The sequence below is a fragment of the Cervus canadensis genome, chromosome 14 (assembly GCF_019320065.1).
Source record: "Cervus canadensis isolate Bull #8, Minnesota chromosome 14, ASM1932006v1, whole genome shotgun sequence".
In the NCBI taxonomy this organism is placed as follows: domain Eukaryota; kingdom Metazoa; phylum Chordata; class Mammalia; order Artiodactyla; family Cervidae; genus Cervus; species Cervus canadensis.
This window is the reverse complement of record NC_057399.1, coordinates 885,282-900,918: the sequence shown is the minus strand read 5'-3', so window position 1 is coordinate 900,918 and position 15,637 is coordinate 885,282. Positions and strand designations below refer to the sequence as shown.

The 15,637-nt window shown below is 46.5% G+C and overlaps 1 protein-coding gene across 6 annotated transcripts in view; it reads left to right on the top strand.

The window, feature by feature from the left end:
- Positions 1–15,637, top strand: part of NUGGC (nuclear GTPase, germinal center associated) — a 53,493-nt gene that overhangs the window by 18,729 nt on the left and 19,127 nt on the right. For all 6 annotated transcript variants that reach the window (XM_043486682.1, XM_043486686.1, XM_043486684.1 and 3 more), the window contains exons 5-10: positions 937–1,159; positions 1,738–1,968; positions 5,938–6,147; positions 10,595–10,770; positions 11,726–11,744; positions 11,990–12,079. In XM_043486682.1, coding sequence (XP_043342617.1) covers positions 937–1,159; positions 1,738–1,968; positions 5,938–6,147; positions 10,595–10,770; positions 11,726–11,744; positions 11,990–12,079 — 949 coding nt within the window. The remainder of the gene's footprint in view (positions 1–936; positions 1,160–1,737; positions 1,969–5,937; positions 6,148–10,594; positions 10,771–11,725; positions 11,745–11,989; positions 12,080–15,637) is intronic.

Here is a 15,637-nt window from a genome sequence, read left to right as displayed (position 1 = left end):
GAATCCAGCCCAGGCTGTGGGACTCTGAACCTGTGCCATCAAAGGTCCTGTCCAGCTGCCTTGAAAGATTCAAGTGGGGTCGAGGCTACATCTCCTGCCCATCCTGCTACACCTCCTCCCTGAGTAAGACCCTCAGGGTTGCTCCTAATAACGCTTCTCACCACTGTATAAAGTTCATGTCTAAGATCAAGACTGTGTAATTTTCATGGAACATGAACAAGGAGACGTCACATCTATGTAGACATTGCAGAGTTTGTGTAGAATTATCATTTCTTCTTCTCGTGTGCTCAGTCGTGTCCTTCTCTTTGCAACCCCATGGGCTGTAGCCCGCCAGGCTCCTCTGTCCATGGGCTATCCCAGGCAAGAATACTGGAGTGAGTTGCCATTTTCAACTCCAGGGGATCTTCCCGACCCAGGGATTGAACCCATGTCTCTTGCCTCTCTTGCATTGGCAGGCAGATTTTGTACTACTGTACTACCTGGGAAGAATTATCATTGCCAAGTGTCTTTGCATATTCTTTTTTTAAATATCAGATTTTTTTCTGTGCTGAGTCTTGGCTGCAGCACATGGGCCCCTGCTTGTGGCAGGCTTCTTTAGCTGCAGCACATAAGTTTCTCTAGTTATGGCACATGGGTTCAGTTGCCCCGGAGCATGCGGGGACTTGGTTCCCCAACCAGGGATCCAACCCACACCCCCTGCATTGGAAGGCGGATTCTTAACCACCCAATTAGAGAAATCCCTTTTTGCATAATCTCATTTGATCCTCCTCTGTATAGTAAACAGGGCTGAATATTCTCCTTCGACCAAAGAGACTGCAGAGACTCAGAAAGACGGGGTGACTTGACCGGGATTAGAGCTCAGTTGCTGTATGTTCTGACATTCTCCCAACCTTTGCTTTGATGACCTTGACAATGAGCATTTTAAAACTGATCTAGAAACCGGCTTCTTGCTTTGATTGAAAAACCATCATTGGACCCCATCTACATTGGATTATTCGGAAGCACTGGGGCCGGGAAGAGCTCCCTGATCAATGCCATCATCCAGCAAGCCATGTTGCTACCTGTGTCTGGAGAAAGTATATGTACGTCATGTATCGTTCAAGTGAGCTCAGGGTGCTGTGAGCAGTATGAGGCCAAAATCCACCTTCTCTCCGACCAGGTAAGAGCTGCCTGCCTCCTTCCTTCCTTCTCCCCTTCTCCTCTCTCTCCCTGTCATCTTCTCTCTCTTTCTCCTTTCTCCCTCCTTCCTCCTCCCCTTCCTTCCTTCACTCCTTCTCTCTCTTTCTCCCTCCTCCTTTCTTTCCCATTCTCCCTATTTTCCTCTCTCTCTCCATCCTTTCTTCTTCCTTCTTTCTGTCGTCCCTCTTCCTTTTCTTTCTTTCCCTCTCTCTCTCTTACAGATTCACATTATATTCCTTGTAAACATAGCTCACATCTCTGTTAAACAAAAAGCATATAGCCCATACACAATGAGAAAGTCCAAAAGAACGAGATGGGGGCTCTAGCTTGGGTGCTGCCTCAGCTGGTTATGGGACTTTGGGCAAGACGATTTCCTCTTTGGGTTCCTGTTTCCTCATTGACCAAACAAGCGGGATGGGTTAGATGAAACCTGCCTGGATTAGATGATCTTAGATTTCCTGGAGCCCCCTGCCCCCCACAGGCTCACTGGACTTTGCCAATGTCTGCTGTATCTGGGTCATGGTGGGCGGGGGGCTTGGCCCCGCTCTGTCTTGGCAGGAGTGGAAGGAGGAGCTGAAGAACCTGACGACACTCCTGCACAGGACGGAGGAGCTGGGCGGGGAAGAGGAGGATGCGTGGGACAGGGGCGATGCGGTGGAGGAAGCTGTTTGGAAGCTGCAGATGTTTTATGGAAACGGAGCGGAAGGAAAGAGCTACGAGGAGTTACTAAGGGCCAAGCCCAGAGGAAAGATTCCCACCTCCAGAGTCATCTCCCTCAAGGCAGAAGAGGTAGCTTCAAATGTTTCTCTTATGAGCCTCAAGGGTAATAACTGAATCCATTTAGGGGATTTGTGCAAGGCACAAGGTTCTCTCTTTTTTCATTTTTATTTATTGACTTATTTTTGGCTGTGCTGGGTCTTCGCTGCTGCATGGGCTTTTCTCCAGTTGAGGCAGGTGGGGGCCACTCTCTAGTTCTCATTGTGGCAGCCTTTCCTGTTGCAGGGCACGGGCTCTAGAACCCAGGCTCAATAGTTGTGGCACTCAGGCTTAGCCTCCGAGGCATGTGGCATCTTCCCGGATCAGGGACTGAACCCATAGCTCCTGCATTGGCAGGGGGACTCTATCACTGAGCCACCTAGGACACCCCCACACCTGCGCTTTTTACAAATATTTTTATTTACTTATTTATTTGGCTGCGCCGGGTTTTAGTTGCAGCACACAGGATCTTTGATCTTCAGCGCTGCAGGTGGGATCTAGTTCCCTGACCAGGGATTAAACTCAGGCCCCCTGCATTGGGAGTGCTGGGTCTCAGCCGCTGGACTAGCAGGGAAGTCCCAAGGCACAATGTTTTGTTGGAAATAAGTTGGTACCAAAATCAGAAGTAGCCATGATTTTTCATTTGCAAGTCAAATAGGAATTTTTCCTGTCTGAGAGGGGAGCTTTTGTGCACAGGAAAGACTGTTAATAGTTACTTGAGGATTAATTAAGGATGTGTTTTGCAGCAAAAAAAAAAAAAAACAACCCAAGTTTATAACAGCTTAAACAAATTGGGATTTATCCATTGTCTCACATAAGAAGTCCGGGGGCAGTTGGGTTTGTGGGTTGGTTCGGGGGCTCAATGACGTCGAGATCAACATACCTCTGGTCCCCCTGACCTACATCCTGGGGCCTCATTTTCACACAATGGCTACTGAAGTGCTGAGCTTCTCAGCTAGCTTCATGGAAGGGACAAATGCTAAACAGGGGGTACCAACCACGTCTCCTCTTTTACTGGGAAGTAAAAGCTTTCCTAGAAACACACCTAACAGATTTCCATGTAGATTTTCTTGGTCAGTACTGAGTCATGTGGGTTTTCTGAGCTGCAAGGGAGTCTCGGGGAACAAGTAGCTGACTTGTTGTGGTTGGCTGAGATCAGTCTCAATCCACTGCCTTCCCAAATATACAAACAGTCAGGATGCCGCTGGCATGGCTGAAGGGCAGGGTGGATATTAGATAAGCAACTGGTAGAACCAGGCTCTCCTCACTTTTATGATCAATATTTAAAAAAAAAAATTAAAATTCAATTTTAAATTAAACCAAAATACATGTGGAACTAATATGCAATTTACTTACGTTGCATACTAAAAAAACCTAGTTTTTCTTGCATCTTAAAATTCACCTTTAAAATATTGTTATTCTATTTGTAAATCAGGTGCTTTTTATATAAGGTAAGAACAATTATTTACACCAGTTCTAAAATTTAATGTCCAATTATCTCCTAAGTTTAATATAGAAAAGCCTCCTTTAAAAGTTAATACTACTTACACAATTAATCAACATTCCTTAGACTTAAGAGTTCAAATTTAGCATATTTGTTTCTCTCAAAAAGTTTGAACTACTTGACCAGACATACTTAGAAGTCAAATGAATTAAACCTTTCAAGGCACTTAGCTTTCATATATCTAGAAAATCAAACAAATGTAGTAGCCCCCTTTATTATGTTTAAATGGATAGTCACTCGGTCACGTCCAACTCTTTGCGGCCCCATGAACAACAGCCCGCCAGGCTCCTCTGTCCATGGGATTCTCCAGGCAAGAATACTGGAGTGGGTTGCCATCCCCTCCTGCAGGGGATCTTCCCAACCCAGGGAGGGATCAAACCCAGGTCTCCTGCATTGCAGGCCATTCTTTACCATCTGAGCCACCAGGGAAGCCCATAATTAAAACTAATTAATGGGTAGACAACAAGGTCCTCCTGTATAGCACAGGGAACTATATTCAATATCCTGTGATAAGCCACAGTGGAAAAGAGTACAGTAAAGAGTCTATATATGTATGACTGAGCCACTAGTAGAAACCAAACACAACATTGTAAACCAGCTATACTTCAATAAAATTCAAAAAGGAACCCCCCCCACCCAAGAATACAGACAGAGCATGTCCAAAGAAACACAATGATGACACAACTGGTTACTTTATCTGAATACATACAACTTACATCAAGGTGTCAAGGTAATATTCATTTCCTCACTACTCTGCACTTAGAAATATTCCTTCCCAGCGTGACAAATTTACCCATTTGAAACAAGACGAATGGAATCACCATCTCCAGGAGTGAGGGCACAGATTCAGGCTTTGGGGCATGGATTACAGACAGGGGAAAGGGAATCTGAGTCTAGATCCTAGAATGGCTTGTCTCCACTAGTTTACTGAGTGGTATGTGCAGGCTAAGCTGCTTCAGTCCTGTCTGACTCTGTGCGACCACATGGACCGAGGCCCGCCAGGCTCCTCTGTCCATGGGATTCTCCAGGCAAGAATACGGGAGTGGGTTGCCATTCCCTCCTCCAGGGGATCTTCCCAACCCAGGGACTGAACCCACGTCTCTTATGTCTCTTGCATTGGTAGGCAGGTTCTTTACCACTGTTGCCACTTGGGAAGCCCAGTTTATTGACTGGACCCATCTTCTTACAGAAAGCCCACGCTTTCTTAAGCCCAGTGCCTTTTCTTTTCTGTTGCCCTTATCGAAGCTTGTTTGTTTTTTAATCAGAATATCTTAAAGAAGTTTTATCATCTCTTCTCTCACAATTTTGTATTATTTGATTAGAATTGCTATCTTTTAAACAAATTTTTGTGGATGTGGGCCATTTTTAAAGTCTTTATTGCATATGTTACAATATATTTTCTGTTTTTTGGTGTTTTGACTGTGAGGCATGTGGGATCATAGCTCCCTGACCAGAAATTGAATCCATGCCCCCTGCGTTGGAAGACAAAGTCTTAACCAGTAGACTACCAGGGAAGTCCCTTGATGATCTCTCTTATTTCCTACCCAGATAGCAACACATTCTCTGATTTGATCTCAACTCTCTTAAGAATTTATCTTTCTTTCAGGGCCATTCTATAGATATTTATCAACAGTGACTGCATACATCCCAAATCTTCTGTCCTCTGAATTATCCCAGTGCGCAGAGTTGCTGGCATGAATATGTTTAGGGAAAAACAACAGGCTGAGAATGAGTCTTCATCTCACTCACCATGGTTAAAATATCATGGAAGTGCCGGTCTGTCCATATATTCTTTCGAACTTGGAAGACAAACTTTTAAAACCTTTTGAAGATCAACTTCAGACCAATTCTCAACGTAGAAAATATGGTCACCATTTCATGATCCATTTTCCAGTCAGGGTTTTCTGGTCATGAAAATGTTCACATTAGTTCAAAAATCCTCTCTCTCTCACACAAACTTAGAACATTGCAGGTGATTTCCATTGGTTTTAGAACTGGAATGGAATTTAAGAGATAAAATCATCACCCAGTGAAGCGATAACTTCCCTGAAGTCCTTTCCCACTGCTTTTGTTTTCTCCGCCTGTCTGTCAGTGTTAGTTAGAGGTCTCACTCTTTGTGACCCCCGGACTGAAGCTCGCCAGGCCCCTCTGCCCATGGGATTCTCCAGGCAAGAACATTGGAGTGGATTGTCACTTCCTTCTCCAGGGGATCTTCCCAACCCAGGGATAGAACCTGGATTTTCTGCACTGCAGGTGGATTCTTTACCATCTGAGCCAGCAGGGAAGCCCAGAGGAGCTTGAATTTCCTGATCTCCCAGTGCTCTTTGTAGTTCTGAGTCTAGACCCTTCCAGGGAGGACCTCAGGCCTCCTGGGGCCCTTCGCCCAGCACTGCTCCTCACGTGACTCAGTGGACCTCTGCTGAACCTGAGTCACAGCCCATCCAGGGCAGAGCTGCTGGAGACCGTCTGGTGTACGTGACCTTGTCCTTCTTCCTCAGGCAGAGGAGCTGTCTGTCAAGCTGGACCCCTACATCCGGACCCAGAGGAGAGACTGGGATGGAGGATCCACTGAGACACACATCTGGCCCTTGATCAAACTGGTGGAAGTGACCCTTCCCAAATCAGAGCTGATTCCAGAAGGGGTTGTGCTGGTGGACATTCCAGGCACAGGCGACTTCAACAGCAAGAGGGACGAGATGTGGAAAAAGGTGATTCTCTTCCACAGGGCTTCATTCCCTCTCTCTCCATCCCCAACGCTCTCTGTAAAGCAGCAAGGAATGTTCCACTTTCCGCTTAATGGATTTTATGAGCTCGGCAGAGTTAAATTCTCCCATGTTCTAAGGCTCAGGGCAATGGTAGGATATGGGTGGCAAGAGACATTGGGGAGGGAGGAATCACGAGATAGGCCTGGGAGCTGGAACTGGAACTGGAACTGTGAGACATGAGCAGGGCCAGCAAGAGAGTGGCCCGAGAGTGAGCAGAGACAAGGTCAGAGTGAGACAGGGAGGGCGGCATTTGGGTACACAGCAGAGAAGCCGATAGCCACGCACCAAGGAACCAGAAGGCTGCTCCTGTGTTTGGTTGTAAGGAGTTGTTGGTAAGCTGCTAAGTCATGTTGGATTCTTTGTGACCTTGTGGACTGCAGCCCACCAGGCTCCTCTGTTATGGGATTTCCCAGGCAAGAATGCTGGAGCCGGTTGCCATTTCCTCCTCCAGGGGATCTTCCCAACCCAGGGATTGAGCCCACATCTCCTGCACTGGCAGGCAGATTCTTTACCACTGAGCCACCTGGGAAGCCCTTGGGGAAGGTGGGGTGGGCTTTAATAACCACGCTTCCTGGGGAATCTCCAAGGGGATGAGTGACAGAGAAAGAAAGAGCATCTTAGGCAGAAGGAGCTCAGGCGTGCAGGATTGTGGGGCGGAACGCAGGCAGAGGACAGAGCTGGAAGGGGCTGGGAGGGTCAGGAGAGGCCCCGGAGTCATCATCAGCACAGAGGCTGCCAAAAATCTCTCTGCTGGCCTGCTGCTTCCCTGGCGTATGTAGACTTTAAATTCTGCAGATTTGTGCTAAATGAATGACTGTGGGCCAGGGGAGCTTTGCAACTGTGGTTTTCCATAAAGATCGGGATGGCAGCTTACAGATAAGCAGCCTGTGCCCTGATTTTACAGCTAAGGAAATGAAGGCTCAGAGACGGGAAGTCTTTTGCCCAAAACCACACAGCTACTGAGTGGCAGAATTTAAACCCGAGAGCAGATTCCTGCCTTCTCAGCTGAGGCTGTCTCTCAACCTCCAGAAAGTCCCCTAACAATTCTTTTTTTCTTGGTTTTGCTGGGTCTTTGCTGTTGTGTGCAGGCTTTCTCTAGTTGTGGTGAGCAGGGGCTAGTCGCAAGTTGCAACATGAGGGCTTCTCACTACACTGGCTTCTCTTGTTGCAGAGCATGGGCTTTTGGTAGCTACCCATGCTTCAGAAGGGCTGCATGCATGGGTTTCAGTAGCTGCAACACACAGCCTCATTAGTTGTGGACCCTAGAGGGGGGAAGGCAATGGCACCCCACTCCAGTACTCTTGCCTGGAAAATCCCATGGACGGAGGAGCCTGGTAGGCTGCAGTCCATGGGGTCGCTAAGAGTCGGACACGGCTGAGTGACTTCACTTTCACTTTTCACTTTCATGCATTGGAGAAGGAAATGGCAACCCACTCCATTCTTGCCTGGAGAATCCCAGGGATGGGGGAGCCTGGTGGGCTGCTGTCTCTGGGGTCACACAGAGTCGGACATGACTGAAGTGACTTAGCAGTAGCAGCAGACGGGGCAGGCTTCAGTAGTGGTGGTGCATGGCTTAGCTGCTCTGTGGCGTGTGGGATCTTCCTGGATCTGGGATGGAACCCATGTCTCCTGCACTGGCAGGCAGATTCTTTAGCACTGAGCCACCAGGAAGCTTCCCTAACAGTTCTTGAAGGTGGAGGCAGTCTCCCAGTGTCCGTCATCCTTGGTGGCCTGCTCAGGCCTGGCCGGGAGAGTCTTTGTGTCTTCAGGGTTTCAGGTCTCAGGGTGGAATCCGCTACCTCCTTGAGTTCCAGGCCAGCGTGGGGAGTGGCAGCCTCGGGGGGTGGCCGGCCCCTGGCACAGGACGGAGTCGTGGCTGCTGCCAGTTCAGACACACTGGGCAGCTTATCAAAGGCCACTCAGACAGATGAGCCAGCAGACCTGGCTCAGAACCCGGGCTCTGAGGAGGTTGGGCTGAAGCGAAGCGATGGTTCCCAGCCTGCTCTGCTTGGCAACAGCTCCCCCACATTCTTGTGGTTTTGTGATATCCTCTCAGGAGAAGTTACTAGACTCCCCTCCATCCAGGGAGAACAGAATACAACCCCTCTCGCCCACCCCTCCAGCTGCCGGCAGTGCCCTCCCTAAACTAAAACCAGTAACTCAAATTCCCCTGTGCTGCCACCTAAGTGTCACCTGACCTCTCAGGCCCATTCTCATTGCAAGGAGGGAGGTGTGTGGGGGCGGCAGGGGCCATCCCACCCGCCCCCTGTTCCAGAGGCTCTTGTCTTATAGATCGGCCTTGTCTGGTGTTTTCTGTGATTTTAATTTTACCAAATCCTGGCAGCCAGGAGCTTTATGTAGGGCCTGAAATTTAACCACTGCAACTTTTGTGATCGAGGTCCTCTTTCGTTTGGCTTCCCTGGTGGCTCAGATGGTGAAGAATCTGCCTGCAATGCAGGAGACCTGGGTTAGATCCCTGGGTTGGGAAGATCCCCTGGAGAAGGAAATGGCAACCCACTCCAGCACTCTTGCCTGGGAAATCCCAGGGATTGAGGAGCCTGGAGGGTTATACAGTCCATGGGGTTGCAGAGGGTTGGACACCGCTGAGTGACTGAACAATAACAGCAATTTACCAGGACCAGGGGGAAGTAAGGTGAAAGAGGCCCTGCCCTGGAGGAGGAGCTGGCAGGTTTCATCTTCCACAACGGATGGAATTGTCTGACGCTTCCCTGAGTTGGTTATAATTTGGGAAGTGGGAGGGAGAGATGGATTTTATTTTCCTGCCTGAATTTGAGTCCATCCATGAAGGGGAGGAGGTTCAGGACACAGATTTGTGTGCCCTTAAGTCAATCCTTTGCCTCGTGGGGTCTGCTATGTACCTTTTCTATAAAACAGTGAAGTCTGTTTGACTCTTGAGATGGGTACTTTCAAAACAATGATCCATGAAGACAAGAGGTTCATGGGCAGAGGGTGGGGGGCTGCAGAGAAGATGGGGGCTCCAAACCCTCCACCTCAATTTCAACTAAAGTTGCTCTACTTTTAAAAATCAAGTTGGACCACTGGAGTTCTTCCTAAGATTTCATTTGGTAAAGGGATCCACTGCTAAAAACAAGTTTGAAACCCCCTGCTGTAGACCATGGTTTCTTAGCCTCAGCTCTTCTGACTTGGGGGTGGAGAGGGCAGAGAAATTCTTTGCTGTAGGGACCCAACATAGGCATTATGGGATGTTTAGCAGCATCTGTGGCCTCTGCCCACTAGTGTCCCCTCAAGTCTGAACAGTTAGAAATGTCTCCAGGCATTGCCGAAGGCCCACTAGTTAAGAGCCAGTGGCAGAGAGCAAATAATGATTTAGTTAGCAGCTCACAAACTTGTCACAGCTTTATGTGCAAAGTGCTATTCTGAGGAACCATAAAACAAAATTTAATCCTGGAGCTGGACCAGTTTTCCATTTATATGGAGAGATAAGATGGGTAAAACAATACAGTCAGAGAAATGTCACAATTGCTTGTCACATAAAAGTTGTATATTTGATAAAGCAATACGTATGCTATCAAATCATTGTTACAATTATATGTTCAAGCATATGGGTTTCTGGCTCCCTGCTGCCACCTTGCGGTAGTATGCTGCATGTGCAGGGCAAGCCAGACATCAAAATAATGCTCTGCAGTGACAGCTTTGGGATAAATGCACGACCAGGACTAGTTCTGGAAAAACAAGACCTTTCCCTAGAGGACAGCTTAGTAAATCAAGCTAGTGAGGGATCTGGGACTGAAGGTCTGATTTCTTGAATTCTATCAAAGACTAATGCCACAAACACCTGTGAAGCGTCTAGTACGGGCAAGGTACTGCGTTTGAGGTGATACGGATTCCAAGCTGAATGACGTGGCCCCTTCCCATCTGGCACCTCGCAGTCTGGGTGGGGAACAGGGGAGGGGTGCAGAGTGCCAACCGTGTACAGTCTAGTAGCTGTCCAGTGGCTCTGCCTGAGAAGTACCAGGGCAGGTAAGCACAGGTGCTACAGGATGCAGAGATGGGGTGACCAACCTAGCTTCAGGTGGCCCTTGGTGATCTCAGAGGGCTAACGGAGGTCAAGCAGAGGTTGTGGTAAGGGCAAGGACCGCAAGATAGATGCAGGAATGTGCAAGAAGCTCATGTGGCTGCTGCAGAGAGTGTACTGGCGGTGGTTGGTGAGAGCTGGGGCAGAGCACGGAGGACGGACATGACACTTTAAGGAAACATGTTCAGAATTCTTTTCTGGAGACTCCCATGGACAGGGAAGCCTGGCAGGCTACAGTCCTTGGGGTCACAAAGAGCTGGACAACTGAGCGACTAACACGCTACAACCGAGGCCCACTTATGCTCTTAAACATGCTGTGGTCGTGTTTCACAGACCATCGACAAGTGCTCCGTGATCTGGGTGATCAGTGACATTGAGAGGATTTCCGGAGGGAGAGCCCACGAGGACCTTCTGAACGAGAGCATGAAAGCCTGCCAAAGAGGGTTCTGCAGGGACCTGGCCCTGGTGGTCACCAAGACCGACAAGCTCCACCTGCCGGAATATCTAAGGTACCGCTCTGGGCGTGCGGGGATGCGGGCTTCCCTCTGTGGGTCCCAGGTGCTGTCACTACCGGAACGACAGAGCTTTGACTCATAGGCATTGTGGACTCAGGCAAGAGACCATTGGTGATGAAAGAGATGCCCGGGTGACTTCTGGGCCATCGGGTAGGTTATCTTTAGAATCTTCCAGAGCAGCTGCTTAACGCCCAAGAGGCTGAATTCTGCATAGCTCCAGGGGTACCACTCAGGAGTCTGAGATGCAAACAGCAGCTCCTGGTGTTTCACAGTGTGATGGACCTGCCTGCCCCCACGGATATGGGAAGCGTAGATGCCCCACAGCGAGGAGACACTCCTGTAACACTGTCTGGGTGGTACAGCTTTGAATTGTTAGAGTCTGTTTCAGATTTATTTAGGCCACCACAGCATTGACGAGTTTCCTGTGCTACACAGTAGGTTCTCATGAGCTATGTATTTTATACATAGTGTATATATATATGTGAATCACAATCTCCCTATTCATCCCACTTCTCCATTCCCTGCCTAAAGTCCAGACGTTTGTTCTTTATGTCTGTGTCTATTTCTGCTTTGCAAATAGGTTCATCAGTACCATTTTTCTATTTGTTTTTCTCTTTCTGACTTGCTTCACACTCTGTATGATATTCTCTAAAATGTCCATCAACAGAGGTCTGCATCTTGACTGGGATAGGGGGTGAGGGCACAGAAAATTCCACCAACAATGAAATAACAAGAAATTAAGATACCAAAAAAAAAAAAAAAAAAAAAGAAATTAAGATACCATTATCAAAATGGACCCTGGAGGTGGGTCCTCCTAAAGGAGGACCTTTAGGCTGAAGAAAGAGCTTAGGGAGAGGAACAAAGGCGTGGCTTATGCGGTGCTTTCAGGGGAAGTCAAGACTGCCGTGACACATCATGAGATAAGTAATTATTCCATTTTTCATTTCAGGGAAAGAAAAGTGGGAAATGTAAGTATGGACTAGTTGTTTTCTTTTTTAAAGCTCAATTGAGATATAATTGATAGACCAAAAAATGCATCTTGAGTTTGGACTAGTTATTTTTAAATTATACTTTTTCTGACTAGTTTTATATGATTTGAACACCTGCACACTTGTCTGGGTTCAATGAAGAGCAGCCCCCTAAATGTTCATCTTATATTACTCTTTATAACCCTGCATTCTTTGCCATGCTGTTATTTCTTCTTATAATCCAGCAAGCTATTCAGAGCCAGCGAGAAGCTGTTTTAGAAAGAAATGAAATGATAAAGCTACAGAGGAATAAAATTCTCAAGGATAAACTAAAGGTGAGTGAACAGATTCTGTTATGTATTTTTCTGCTTTTCAACCACTCAGATTTTGAGACACAAGTGCCTGTTTGGGCAAAAGCTTTAAAGTAGATGATGAGTCTTATTATTAATTACTTTGTAACCTTAGGCAAATTACTGTACCTGTCTGAGCCTCCATTTTCTCATCTGTAAAGCTCGGAAATAATAATCTCTACTGCCTGTGATTGCTGCAAGAATTGAATGAATGTATGGTTTACTGAGAACCATGAGCAAATAAAATCAGGGACTACCATGCAGGTTGAAGCGTGCTTGGCTAGAGAGATGCAGAGGGGTTGTGGGAACTCAGAGGAAGGATCCTCAGTCATGCTGGCAGTTGGGGTAGGTGGTGTTGAGAAGTTCAGGGAAAACTCCTCAGCCTCTTGAGCAGAATTTTAAAGAACCAGTAGTCTTGGGTGAGGAGAAGTAATAAGAAGAAGGGCATTCAAGACAGAAGGAAGAACGTGATTGAAAAAAATCTGCTATGCTGGGTGAACTACAGGCAAATAGGTCTGAACAGCTGAACAAAGGGCATATGCTGTGCTGGGATATAAGGTCTGAGCTCTATTTTTCAAGTTTGAGTAATTGGTCTGTGAGAATCTTGGTGTTTCTCAAGTTATTTTTATTATTCTGTTACTAAAATAGTTACAAACATAAACCTCCTTCCTGTGATAGTCTTTTGCAAGTGTCAACCTGACACCAACTTGAAGGTAAAGTATGAAGAAAACAACCTAAATGTCAGGTGTGATGGGTGAGATGGTTTTGCGGAAATTAAATCTCCAAGGCTGGGTTTAATAGTAAAAGCATAAGGCCTTGTGGCCAGGTCTATAGTTAACTGCTTTCTGTATTTTGACTTCAATTATGTTGATGCAGAAAATGTCTGGTGTACAATGTGGAACTGAAAATTGCAAAGCTTTTGTTTCTAATTCAGAATAATCAGACCTCATACATAAGCCAAGGTCTTCTACCAAGCAATTCTTGAATGCTGATTTCAATGAGGCAGTAAACTCAGAAGAGCTGTTCTTGTTCTCATTAATTGTGGAGGACATAATTATATTGTTTCTGGAAGTAGAAACATAAAATATTGGGTTGGCAAAAACCTGAACGAACTATTTGGCCAAGCCAATACCTCAGTTTATAATTCATGATTATATTTACTGCTAATAAATGTGGCAGATTGGTGTATATGAGATAGGGTCTGTGCAAAAATGTCAGCTTGCAGGATGCCTGTGGTTCTGACTCTTAATGGTACAAGTTCTTTTGGGTCTGCATGTCTGCCCCTCTGATGGCTGCATAACACCTTCATTCTCTAGCCACCCTTTCTTCAGTTTGAATTGTTGTGAAACCTTTACTCGTCCTGCAGGAGCATATTTAATTTAGCCTTGGAAAAAATGAGGCAGAATTTGATTATATAGCCATTCATAGAAATGTCTATGCTCATTTTTTTAATTATAAAATGAAAATTAAGAAAAAATATTCATGGAAAATGACAGACTCCTGGGACTACACTTATTGATCTCAATTTGGAAATGTTTTAGAAAGGTGCTTTTCTCAGTGGTATGAAGAACATGTGTGTGCTAAGTCGCTCAGTCGTGTCCGACTCTTTGCAACCCTATGCGACCCTATGGACCATAGCCTGCCAGGCGCCTCTGTCTATGGGATTCTCCAGCCAAGAATACTGGGGTGGGTAGCCATCCCCTTCTCCAGGAGATCTTCCCAACCCAGGGACTGAGCCCACGTCTCTTACGTTTCCTGCACCGGCAGGCGGGTTCTTTACCCCTACTGCCGCCTGGGAAGCCCAGTATGGAGAATGGATAGCGGGAAGAGGGGCTGGTGAAGACTGGATGCAGCAAGGTCAGCTTGGGAGGCCTTTTCTGTAATCTAGGTGGTGTTACAAAAATAAAAAAGAAGTGATCAGAACCTGAGTCAGGCAGTAACCATAGGAACAGAGGAGAGGAGACGCATTCAGGAGCCGAGAGGGAGCTCCGTTCCACAGCTCAGGGTGGCTAACTGCATGTGGCAGGTAAGACAGAGCCGGGCTTTGATGTTCAGGCATGTCTTTTGAGCTGATTATCATACAGTATTTTGCCTTTGCTTTAGCAAACCTGTAAAGAAAACCTGCCCTACTGTTCCTGTGTGTCTCTTTTTTGTTTGCACACGATTACTATGCTCACAGTTCTGACCCCAGATGTGTGGCGTTTTCCCCACACTGAACAATTCTCCCTGATCTCAGCTGAGTGCCTTACAGTTTAACTCAGTTTGACATTGTCTACGTGGAGATGGGGCTTCCCAGGTGGCTCAGCGGTATAGAATCTGCCTGCCGATGCAGGAGACGTGGGTTTGATCCCTGGGTCAGGAAAATCTCCTGGAAGAGGAAAGGGCAACCCACTCCAGTATTCTTGTCTGGGAGATCCCATGGACAGAGGAACCTGGCAAGCTAAAGTCCACGGGGTTGCAAAAGAGTTGGATGTGACTAAACAACAACCTGGAGATAGCATCAGACCCCACAGGTTAAGGGTTCAGTCCCACGAGACTGCCCCCACTTCAGATACGAATCACAAGAAGTAGGTCCCCAGGTTATACACGACTTCTGACTTCATTACAAATTGGTTCTTATGATTTCCTCTCCCTTGGATTCAGTTATTTGCTGGAATAGCTCACAGAACTCAGTGGATCAATTACTCACATTTACCAGTTTATTATATAATAAAGAATTTGACATAAATGAACAGCCAGATCAAGATATACATAGGGCAAGCTCTGGGAGGCTCCCCAGGAATGGAGCTTCTGCCTCATGAAATTGGGGCACATTTCTCTCCAAGTATGTGGATGTCTTCACCAACCTGGAAGTTCTCTGAACCCTATATTATTGGGAATTTATGGAGCTTTGTCATGTAGGCATGATCAATTATGAACTATATTTTCAGCTCCTCTCTCCTCTCTGGAGAAAGGGGGTGTGCTTAGAAATCCCAAGGGATTCGGGAGTTCTGTGCTGGGAACTGGGGTCAAAGACTAAATTTTAGAATGAAAGATTCTCCCAACACCTCTTTGTATAAGGGTCTCAGGAGCCCTGTGTCAGGAATTCAGAGCAGAAACTGATAGACAGACAGAGATACAGATATTATTTCACAATACCTTATTGTTTTACTCAGTTTAAAGATCATATTAACTCATTGCTTTTCACAGAATTATTGTGTTCTGTTTGATGTTCAAGTTCACATGTTGGCCAATGGGAGCCCTTAATATAAGCTGAATCCTTTCAGCATCACACAGACATTAAAAATCAATATCCTCATATCAATAACCTCAGATATGCAGATGACACCACCCTAATGGCAGAAAGCAAGGAGGAACTAGAGAACCTTTTGATGAAGGTGAAAGAAGAGAGTGAATAAAAACTGGCTTAAAACCCAGCATTCAAAAAACTAAGATCATGGCATGCAGTTCCATCACTTCATGGCAAATAGATGGGGAAACAGTGACAGACTATTTTCTTGGGCTCCAAAATCACTGAAGATGGTGACTGTAGCCATGAAATGA